Raw genomic sequence first — 12,449 nt, 5'->3', positions numbered from 1 at the left:
GGGGAATGATTGGGTGTATGGGTCAACCAATAGGGATGGGTGATCCACAGTAAAAGTACAGCGTAAAGAATATGTATTGGGACACTGTCTCTGTCACAAGTTGGCCTCCTGTGGAAGATATTATATGGTCAGTGCCTATAGAGTTAGGATGCCAACAATTCATTTGACTGAATCCCAAGCTGTGAGGGTTAAATGCATTTTACGAATTTTAGTAGTTCACCCGTAAGTACAAGTACTACATGAATGATATTAAGGAATGTGTCTGAGTTTTGTGCATGCTAGTAATAATGCCAGAAGAGGAAAATAGACAGTAGGGCAACATGTAGCTGCTGCTGGTCATAAGTATGTAACTCCCTGCATTCAAAATTGGAAAGGAAGTGAAGCCAGCTGACGGCATAAGAGTGTGTACCAAAATGCATGATAAGTGGTACTGCTTGAGGGCAAAATAAGAGGAATCTCTCTCTGTACAAGTGTAAAGTTTTATGTGACTTAGTGGTCAAGTAGCATATAGTGTATTTCTAAAGAAATTTGATACTGTTGATATCTATAATTTTTGATTTGTGTTTGGGAACCATCATGGTTTGGTTATTAAATACTTTTGTAGCAGCGGTTAGTCTAAGATGAATTAAGTAAGAGGACCAACATGTTAGCTTTCTTACTTGGAAAGAGCATGAATGCCAAATAAGTGATGCTAATAGCTTATGATGTCTTCAGTAACAGCAGACATGGATCTACAAGCTTATAATAACATGTAAATGTTATATAGACTACCTAAATGTGGTGGTATATTATTTAAACTGAAAAAAATAACTTAAGTTCATTCTGTTGAGGATATAAACAGAAAGAAATAGTAGAGATCACAATATGATGGTGCATAAGTATGTAGTATTTTTCCATAAGTTTAATAAACACAATAGGTACACATAACACAGACTTCAGTCATCAATAACATATTCTCCATCACTACTTATGACAGTCTGCCAGAACTGGGGTAACTGTTTGATTCTGCGACTGTAGAGATCATATGGTTTGAGTAAAAGAACTTATTGAGCCATGTCTAGAGTGCAGTTTCAAGCAAAATGAAGTTGCCTGAAGATTGTTTGATAGAGAGTGGAAAAATTGAAAATGTGAGGGCACAAGATCAGTTGAATAAGATGAGTGTGGAATGAGTTCCCAAAACAACTCCAGTATAGTGTTTTTTGTCAGTCTAGCAGAAGGTGGGTGAGCATTATGATGAAGTAGCACCACTTTACACAGTCTTCCTGATTGTTGTTCTCAGATTACATGTGCAAGACATTTCAGTTGTTGACAATAAATGTCAGCATTGATGGTTACATCTTGGGGAAGCAATTTGTAGAACCCCAGACCATTGCTGTTCCACCAGATGCCTAACATTATCTTTTGATGATGTGCAAAGGTCTTTGTAAGGCAGTTGCTGCTTTGTTTGTACTCAGCCATTCCTTTTCCTTATGTTAAGATAAAGACATCATTTTTCATCACCAGTAATGATACAGAAAAGCAAAGGTTGATGTTGTCCATCAACCAGTTGATGACAAACAAGCAGAGATGCACATATGGCCCTTTCTGTGGTTTTGGTTTAGAACATGTGGTTCCCACACACCTTGCAATTGCAGTCAAATCTATCTGTAGGTAGTGTCATTCATGAGATCAAACCCTTCTTCATGTAGCATGAAATAAGGACTATATCATTGCCATTATTATGGAAGAAGCATTGATTCCTCATTCTCCCACAGTTTTCTAAGTGCTTCTACTTGTGTCTTGAAGATTTTGGATCTAAGCATTTGTGACTTGGTGACCGCCCCAGAAATTTCATGGTGAACGTCTTCTGGTGGAAATGAAGCTGCAATATATGTTATGGGGCTGTTATAATCTGATTTGGAAGCATTTTTGAACTGAACACGAAATTTAATCCTTTAGTGCACATTTATTCAGATGTTTGTCATTGAGAATAATTGCTGTACTGTGTCCTGCTTCTTGTCTTGGCTTTTTGGTCAAGTGATTTAATTTTGATTTCTTGCACATAAAGATTAGAGCTGCATGGATTCTGTATATGACCGTGTCATATTGTCAACATTCACCCAAGACTCTACAGAGTATGTAGCCACCATGTAAAGCTGGAAATAAAGAAGTCATATTAATGTGATATCTAGAATCTGTCAGATGTCACAAATTCTCTCTTGCACTAGTACTTGATTTGTCAATCTGTGCATCCAGAGTAATGGAACGCTATTTGTGGGTGTTTTCTGAGAGCTTTCGAGCTCCAGAGCCTTTAGCACAGAACGTCTTTGTGACAGATGGTGATCAACTCAGGTGTGAAGACAGAGGTCAGAGTGCAGCATTTTCTATACACAGTGTGACCCAGGGATACGTCTATCCTTCTTTTAACCAACATATCCAGGACAGGTATCTGGGCACCTTTTTCAGCTTCCATTATGAATTTTATATTATGAGGGATAGGTTTTAAATGTTCCCGTAACGTGTCATGAATTTTTGCCATGTGGACATACCATAAACGAGTCATTCGCATATTGATAGAAACAGGTCAGTTTGAATTTGACAGATTCTTGTGCAATGACAGCTCACAGTTATCCACAACAAGCAGTAGTGAATTAGCCACCATCATGCTGTCAGTTTGTTCACAATATTTACTGTCAAACATGAGGTAAGTTGATTTGAAATGTGTCTAAAGAGTTCAGATAGCCTGGCCAAAAAATTACAACACCTATGAATAGTGGTCCAGAGAAATGAGTTCTCAGATAGACAAATTAAGTGGGCATTGCAGCCAAAATCAACAAGGCCTGTAGAAGAGGTTGAGGATGATAAAGAAAAAGAGAAGACAAGAATTGCTTATCTGCTCAATCTCCAGAAAGACTGACAGATTTCTATGGAAATATGGCTCCCCTGAACAAAGATGAAATGCTGTCTTTGTAGTGTTAAAGATGATCTACATCTTGGAAAGCTAGGTTTGTACTGCATTCCATGTGATTGTGGCAAGACTTACATAGGACAGTAAATTAAAACAGCCAAGGAGAGGTACAAGAATATGAGCAACACACCCAACTAAAACAGCCAAGCAGATCAGCTGTTGCCAAGGCCTGACTTGAATATAATCATGAAATAAAATATAATGGGGCTGGTATTGTGGAACAAACATCAAGTTTTTGGTACAGCATAATTTCAGAGTCTATCAAACAAAAATGTCAGAAAAACTAATTAACCAGGTTGGCAGTTCCACTATAAACAAAAGTGGTGTTGCATACCAGTACCTCTCTGGAAGAGTGATGTATAACCTTATGTGTACTGCTGATGAATCATAATCACAAACTGTAAGTGGTATAAATCTTTAATATTTGGAAGAGCGACAGTGTTTTGCAGTTTTAGTACGCATTTTTGCCTGTGGCCAGTACACTGAGGGATGCCATGTCTTAGTACACTGAGGGACACCATGTATCTTCAGGTGGGCATATGATCACAGTAATTCCACAAGATCAGGTACCTGTGTTGGTGCCTCTGCATGCTCCATGCATTGCCATTCCATATTGGCATAGTATACAAGTCAAGAGGAGTGGCCTCAGCATAACACTGCTGAGAGTGATCCACAAACAAACGGTAGAAGACTATACAATTTTGATTCATGTCAGTCTTATGTCAGATTTGAACAAGATTAGATTTGTTTCCTGTGTTAAAAGAGTCTTATACGGAAGAATTTACCGCATAATTATAGAAGAATATATGGAGATTGTTGTTGAAGAAATTCTTCATATTCATAAATGAGAATTCAGTGCCTTTTTATTTTTTATTTTTTTTTAAGAATCTTACTTCCAGCATTACTGAAGACTGCCTCAGAAATGTATTCTGAAAGTTGGCTCATTCACAGACAAGACACAATCATAGTTCAAGTGCACATTAAAACTGAGAAAAGTCAATATACTCAAAACAGAAATTTCACCAGCCATATTATGCACCATGCATGGAAAATGCTGAGAGAAAGTGCATGACACAACAGTTTGCACTCAGAAAAACAAATGGGCATCAAAGTGAGTAGTGAGCATTGGGAGTCAAACTTGGCTATAAATAATGGTACAACACCAACAGTACTTCACAATCTGGTTGGAGTCCGGTAGCAAGTATATATAACAATACTGATCACAGGATCACAGGACCTGAAGAAAACAGCTGACTTGGCTATCAAAATACTGTGCACAAACTGGAGTTAACAACTCGCCTGCACACCCAAAAGCGTACTATTAGCCTGTCATGCTGAGAAAGCCTAAGAGATCAATTAATAAGTATTCTTTATTCTTCATTATTTTAATCAAATTATCTTCAGGTATGATTAAGCTGTTAATAGGGCAGCATGGACTTTGGCCCAAAAATGATTCTAGGTAATAAGGAGTTACTATTTGGACTGTTTTAATACAGGCAATATTAAAAAATTATGTAAGTATCTAAATTGTTACATGATTTGTGGTGTTTTGTTGGTTAGACACAAGTCATGTGACATACTTGTATCTCTGCTGTCTATTTGTAATAACTAATCATAATCAAAGTTGGAAGTATTTGGAAGAAACAGATATTTTATCTAAAGAAAACATATTTCTTATATTTGTCACTTTGTTTCAAGCTATTGGGCACTTACATTTATAAATCTTGTAGAATCGTTCAGACTAAGTGGCTGACTTGGAAAGAATTGAGATCTTATAGAGCGGTAGACATCATTTAGTTGTTCCTCCCTGTTAGTTATTTCTAGAGGTATGCTCCTGTTGAGTTCAAGAAGCTGAGGCATCAGTTCATCAATACGTGTGTTCAAGTCTTCTAGGAGCTGCGCACTATTTAGAATAGCTGCCAACAGAAGAAGTATATTGTAATATGTTATGTTGAATTTTATGTTAGCAACATTTTATACAATACTACTATTCAAAAATGTTAAAACAGTTCTCTAATATAATAAGATGAAATAGCCAAATTAATAACCTGCAACTAAGACAATTTGCGATGTTACACCATTCTAGAGGTGCACTTTTGTGAAATTTCCTTAGTTAATTAATTTATTGAAAGAGAACATTTTAGAACCTATTGGAGACACTTTAGCAGTACACCCAAATAAAAAACTTTCAGATTATTGAAGTGTTGGCACATGCATAGTTTGAGGGTGGAATGTGAATCTCCACTCTTCAACTATTTGAGTTTGATAAAATTGTTATATTGTTATAAAAGAAAGTGACTGGTCACAGATATTGATGTAGTCAGCAAGTTACTGTTATTGTTAGAGTGAAGGGCATCTATGGATCCAGCCATTATGGCACAATGTGGATGAATTTGTAGTCAGTGTAAGAAAATTAATCAAAAAGAACAGTAAAAATAATGAACAAATAAGAATGCTACAAAATGCAAGTACACAAAGGAATCTGAAAAAAGTCAAAGGAATCTAAATTAGAAGAACTGGTTAGTTGATCAGCTTTAAGACCTAGGTAAGTGTTTCTTTCCAACAATCTGACAAAAAATACACGAACAACATTTAAAAAATGTTTAACGGTATGCATGTCATCACCTAAAATAGAGACCAAATCCTGCTTTTGGGCTGTCTTCCCATTAGTAATTTATTTGAACTCTTCCAAATGTGGCATGCACTTAGTTGCATGCCACAATTATTGCGCACTAATTGATCGTACCAACAGAGGAGAAAGCCTTGCATCTAAGGGCAGCCCACATACAAGCTAACAGAACCTTCTAATGTGGCAGTGTTGGATGACACATACAGAAACATAAGATACCTCACTAACTGTAGATCAAAACACCAATGTCACACAGAACATTAACCACAGGTTACGATCACCGACGCGATGTGTTGCACAGAACTTACTCAATGTGAATACTGTTTAACTATGTTTATTCATGCATTTATAGCTATTTTGACTTTAATTAGATAGCTTTAAATCTGACAGTTAGGTAAATATTTGATTATAAAATATTCCTGATATTGCCAAAAAGCAAACATCTCCAGTATTGAAGCATAGTAGATAAAGTCATAACACATGCAATGTAATGATTTAAAAAGTATATTAGTATCACTCAGCTTACTGTAATTTGGTAGATAACAAGAGTATGTCAAGTAAAACACTGTTAACAGTTTTAGCATAATGTAATTTGCTGCATTTTTTAAAACTTACTGTCAGAATATGTGCCTCATGACACGACACTACACTTATGTTAAAAGTTAATATCTGTAAACCTTCAAAGATTGAAGTAATTTCAGAAAAAAACATGTCTGTAGTAATGGCCTGAGATGTAAACCATTATCATCATTGTATTTAAGGGACATGATAGAGACTTTTCCAGCACAGCCTAGAACCAGTATTTGTAATGCACACACAGTATCAGTTTAATTTGTCAATTTTGTTGAAATATTAAAAAGTTTGGACAAGAACTGTGTCCACTTCTTCTTCTAGTACACCCTACTTAGATATGTCAGATGTCACGTGATACACATGAACGAGTGAACTGCAGGCACTAGTTCTGAAAGTGGATATTTATTATGAAAAAGCAGATGTCCATCTTCCATCAAAGTAGCATTATAGCCATTAGGTTAAGCAAGTTGCAGGAAGCAGTTTACATCCTGATTTGCTGATAGTGGATGGAACATGCTATGCTATGGCTTTACCAAAGACAGCTCGTTCTGTAGTAGACACGTGAGTGCAAGTCATTGACCATTTCCCACCGAACAATCTCTGTGAGGGCCAGAGAGCATATTGTGTGGTCTGTGGTGGAGAAAAGACCTGTAACCATGCTATGGTACATGGTTCAAAAGGAATAAAACTTCTCTGAGGTTCTCTAGAATTCTAATGGAGAAATATATCTTGGCAGAGTTCCATAGTAAATTATGAATTAAAGCTTTTGCAAAGCAGAAATGTTTGGAAAAGCTGTATCATGAAGCTGTTGATAGCCTTATTGTCAAGATCTTCATGTATTAGGAACATTATATAAATACACTGTTCTCTATAAGAATAATCTGATGTAAAAATTACGCTATGTATTCTTCTGCATTTGCTTGAATCTCATTGGATTTTGTTTCACATGGAGAAGTAGCCAAGCTGTTACAGTACAGTCAAGTACAATCATAAGGACACATTTTATGCTGTGTTACACACACATAACTGAGCATTAATGTGGGACAACAGCTTTACCGGTACATTAAACTTGGACAGCACTGGCCAGCCAGTCATACAAGTAACCTGCAATGATGTGAGCAGCCGTAGTTCAGACATAAAGAGAGATGATCAAAGAAGCATTATAGCTTTGAACGTCATTTAATTTTTAAAGAGAAAGAAATAATATTTGGCAAAATTCTATCTCTACCGTGTGCTTCTTAGGTGACCAGACAGAAAGCATGAAATGCTCTCATTCTGACCTGACATAGTATTCTGATTATAAACAACAGAGATGAAAATTTCTAACTTAAAGACAGGGTAATTTTTCTGAGTGAGCTGTCTGATAAAAAAGCATACTGCAGGGATTTCACCATACTGTTGAATACTGAAGCCACTGAAGGCTTCAATTTCAGTCAGTCATCCGGTAATCAGTTAGCTCCTTCCTTATACGAATTCAAGATATACATTTGTGTTCTGGAAGTCATCTGCTACATCGATAATGAGTCAATCAACAACAGAATCCAAGAAGCCAACCAGGTGCTGCATTTTCTCCTTTTATGACGAGCCGTTCTATATCTCGCCAGTGTTCTGCAGTGACATGTGAAAAAGCTGCGTGCATTTGTTCCAGTACATCTGGCAGCTTAACAATATTATTACTTCCCAGGTAAAATCCCATAACTTGGCTTTGTTTTGTTAGGTTCATATTGTAATGGTAAAGTGGCAAATATAAAAATACAGCATTTGTTTGGTGTTCTCAATGCTGTGAAAATAATTGTTTTCCATGTTTCTATGACACTTACCTACGCCTGTGGTATAAAACAATGGACATAGTCCAAGTAAAGAGTATTTGGTTTTTCATTTCTGCCTTAAAAAATAAATTACATTTCCTTGATTTAAGCAACTTTTATTAACAGCCTTTCATAAAATATCGATAACCAAGAGTTTATATTTGAAATGAATACAGGGTTTTCATATGCAATATGTAATTAGAAACAATAAGATGTGCATTATTCACAAAAAATGAAGATGAATTTTTCAATTACAAGATGTAGGTATTTCAAATTAGTGAAAAAAAGGCAAGATTTGAACCAGTGTATCATGAATCACTTACGCTACTGGTTCTGCATTAAGTGCAATCTGTATCTGTATCTCAACTGTCTAATAGAGTCACTCAGAAAACTTCAAAGCTGATTACCTCTGTAAATTTCTGAAAAACATTAAGAACAACCTATTTCCCAGCACTTTTTAACTATGTTCCACACGCGTGTTTCACTGTGGAACAGGAAGCAGCCTCAGCCATTTTCACACTGCGCAGAAACAGTGCGACAATCAGGGCACTACAGTGCAGAGATTGTGACTGTACATGATTTTTGAGATATAAACTACATAGCTAAAGGGTAATTTATTTATTTACTTATTTATACTCCATGGACAAATACAAGGATTTGTTTTGGATTAAGAAAAACATTCATGGCTGTTAATACATTTGAATATCTTAAAGTTTCATTTAACACAACTTAGTACCAATATATCTAATACATATGTAGGACCTACTTCCAAGAGCGTAATAACACCAGTGTACATGTGCTATGGCTTCTGCCCAATCATCGTGAATGTGTTTGTTTACATCAGGTTTATTCCTATGATGAACAGAGTATAGCATCCACTGAAGAGATGATTGCAGCAGGCAAGGGCCTACAGGTATTGTGATAATAGTGGTCAATTACAGATTTATTTATTTATTTGTTTAGCACCTGTATTATCACATTCATGATATTGGACTTGTCAAAGTGCAAAAGAAGTATAAAATATTACACATTTACATCATGTACAAAATCTTATTCATATCAACACACCCTTATAACAAAAACATTATTCTGCTTAATTAGATTATAAAATCATGTAGTTACATATAAATAAAATAAAATCTAGCGAAGCACCTTGGTTGATTTTACTAAAACTATTAAATACCAGTATGTTAGGTGTAGAAACACATGGCACAAAAGTTAGTTGCATAGTTAGATACATACATTGGTAAAAGTAGTTTAGTTTAGTCTAGAAATGGTTTGATAATTATGAATTTTTTTAGAGAGTTACGAAGCAATCCTACAGATTTGAATAAAGTTCCAGGTATACATTAATGCTGTAGAAGCTGTTGTTTATTAGTAGATTTCTCAGTTCTTTTTTGAGCATATTAATGTTTGGCAATGCACTGTAAAGAAATTTTGGTTTGTAAACAGCACTGTCCTGATATATTGATTTTTTGTGCACATTCCTATGATAGCCATTCCTATTCCTTGTTTGATAATCATGGATCTCACTATTCAAAGCTGAAACTTGATGGTTTTTAATGAAGCAGATGCTTTCTATAAGGTCATGATTTTTAATTCTTTAAAGATACCTCTCCATGATGCTCTGTAAGCAACATTACTTATTAATCTTACAGCTTTCTTTGAAGCCTAAAAGACTGCTTTGCAAAAGAGATATTTCCCCAGTATACTATACCATACTTAAGTAGACTATGAATCTATGCATAGTAAGTGCTTAACACTGTTTTGGTATTGCAGTAATCTTTAAGCATTCTTAATCTTAAGCATTCTTAATATGTAACAGTACTTGCTTAATTTTTTGTTAAGCATTTCTACATGTTTTTCCCATCTTAGATGATCATCCACCTATAATCCTAAAAATTTTATGTAATTCTATTGCTGAATTTGGTTATTTGATAATGTGAATTTTACATTAGTCCTATTTTTGTTCCTTATACAGTTGAAGTTCATCCATACATTTTTCTTATCATTGACAACAAGACAGTTATCTTTAAACCATTTTCTGCCACTTCTGCTGTTTTTTTGACTTTTTGCTGCATCTCATGATCCTCCTGCCCTTTTATAATGAACCTGTTATTATCAGCAAATAGTATAGTATCAGCTGTTGAAAACTGTTGTGGTAGGTCATTAATAAAAATCAAGAATAACAATAGTCCCAGTACCAAGCTCTGGGGCACCCCACAATTAACTCTTTTATATTCAAAATGGTGCACATTTCCATCCTGAGAAATTTGCGCTCTTTGTTTCCTATCAGTTAAATATGACTTGAACCACTCATAGGAAACATCATAATTGTATAGTTTTAACAGTAGGAGATTATGATTTATAAGATAAAACACTTTGGAAAGGTCCAAAAACAACGTTCAGATCAGTTCCTTGTCCTCAATAAATTTGTAAACAAGTTTTAGGAAACTGAAGAGAGCCGTTTGTACATTTTTCCTTTTCTGAAACCATTCTGTGCATTTACAAGAATTTTATTTTTGTTTAGGAAGTCTAGCAATCTGTCATACATTATTCTTTCAATTACTTTCGAAAATACAGATAATAATGATAGTGGTCTGAAATTTTTAATGTCAAACATGTCACCACTCCTATAACCTGGAATTACTGTTGACTGCTTAAGTTTGCTAGGAAATGCACCAATTTCAAAGGAGTCTTTGATAATGTCAGCAATCTGAGAGACAACATTATCAGTACTATATTTAGGGAAAGTAGCACTGTGCGATGCAATTATGGAACAATTAAACCGAAATCAGCCAGGCTTAGTGCAGCCTCCAATTGCAGCAGCAGCAGCAATGGAATCACCAGTTTCAAATGAAGAGCATATTACTCCAATGACTTCAGGAAGTGTTGAAGCGGCAAGAAGAGGATCCCCATCTAGCCTGGTTGCGGTTCCTCAAATTAGAACTCCAAAAATTACAGCAGAAACGCCATCACACTACAAGTCAACTCGCCCAACACGAAACAGGAAAGAACCACAACGTTTTTTATGGCAAGTGATTCCAGAGAAATGTTGATTTCATCTTCTAAAACATCTCTCTGGAAAGAAAACTTCAATTGTAATAGTGTCAAAAATGATATGTCATTTGCAGCTGTCGAACATAAGGTAGGCCAAAACAACCTAGTAAATAAGTCATCGTCGAAATTTATGCTCCTGCACCAAAATGTACAATCCTTATCAAATAAAGTTAGTGAGATAGAAATATTGTTATCAGATGAACTAAAAGAAGTGTCTGTTATATGTGTTAGTGAGCACTGGTTATCCGAAAATATGTTACATCACACAAGGATAGAGGGCTTTACCCTTTCATCTTTTTTTTGTAGGAAAACCTCCATGCATGGAGGAACATGCATATATGTTAGAGAGGACGTCAAACACGAAAATTTAAAGTTCACTAACCAGCTAGGGGAAGAGCAAAACTTCGAAATTTCTGCTACAGAACTGACAAATTTAAAAATAATTGTTATTTGCATATATAGAAGCCCAGATGGAAACGTAACTACTTTCATTGAAAATCTTGAGAAGGCACTTAACAGTATAAAAATAGTTAGTAAAACAACCATCATATGTGGTGACTTTAATATAGATTTCAACAAGAACTCAAAAGACAGATTAAACCTTGAGGCCTTATTAAAAACCTACAATATACATACAACTATCAAATCCCCCACCAGAGTCACCAAATCGTCAAGCAGTGCTATAGATCAGATACTAATAAATACAGATAAATATTTATACAAATCTGGAAATATGAATACAGGTTTCAGTGATCATTATGCACAGTTTATTGAATTCCCAGTAGACACTGCAGGAAATACTGAACAACAAATGAAAAGAAAAGGTAGAAATTTTAGCAAGCACAACCTAGAACACTTCAGGCATTTACTGAAAAAAGAAACATGGAATGATATAGACAACTATGAGGACACATGTAAAAAGTTTGACATGTTCATGGAAATATTCTCCCATTATTTCAATATTTCTTTTCCAGTTAAAAACCAAACATTAAAAACTAAAAAAAGAAATGTTACATGGCTGACGAAAGGCATTAAAATATCATGTGCTGAAAAGAGAAGACTTTATGAAATCTCAAAAACACAAAATGTTACAGAAGAATTTCTGGTGCATTTCAAGAATTATAAGAGAGTGCTTCACAAAGTCATAAAAGAATCTAAAAAAAACAACAAATGATCACCATATAAAAATGGCCAGGAACAAAATGAAAGCCATGTGGAAGATAGTCAGAGAACAAGTAGGAAACGAGACCTCCCAAAATGTAAATCTCCAGGTAATCCAAGATGGCAAAAAAATTACAAATCCAGAAGAAGTAGCCAATGCTTTTAATACATACTTTGCAAATATTAGTGAAAAACTACTATCTGACAAAAAATCTTCAAATAAAAATCCTGCTACAACACCATCCAATCAAAATAGAAACTGCAACTCCCT

At 35.2% G+C, this 12,449-nt stretch overlaps 1 protein-coding gene across 3 annotated transcripts in view; it reads right to left on the bottom strand.

The window, feature by feature from the left end:
• LOC126260823 (juvenile hormone esterase-like) overlaps nucleotides 1-12,449 on the bottom strand; it is a 553,778-nt gene that overhangs the window by 148,596 nt on the left and 392,733 nt on the right. For all 3 annotated transcript variants that reach the window (XM_049958207.1, XM_049958210.1, XM_049958208.1), the window contains one exon: nucleotides 4,661-4,863. In XM_049958207.1, coding sequence (XP_049814164.1) covers nucleotides 4,661-4,863 — 203 coding nt within the window. The remainder of the gene's footprint in view (nucleotides 1-4,660; nucleotides 4,864-12,449) is intronic.

This window comes from Schistocerca nitens, chromosome 5 (genome assembly GCF_023898315.1).
Source record: "Schistocerca nitens isolate TAMUIC-IGC-003100 chromosome 5, iqSchNite1.1, whole genome shotgun sequence".
In the NCBI taxonomy this organism is placed as follows: domain Eukaryota; kingdom Metazoa; phylum Arthropoda; class Insecta; order Orthoptera; family Acrididae; genus Schistocerca; species Schistocerca nitens.
Note: the sequence above shows the minus strand (reverse complement) of the source record. Positions and strands in the feature narration are given on the sequence as shown.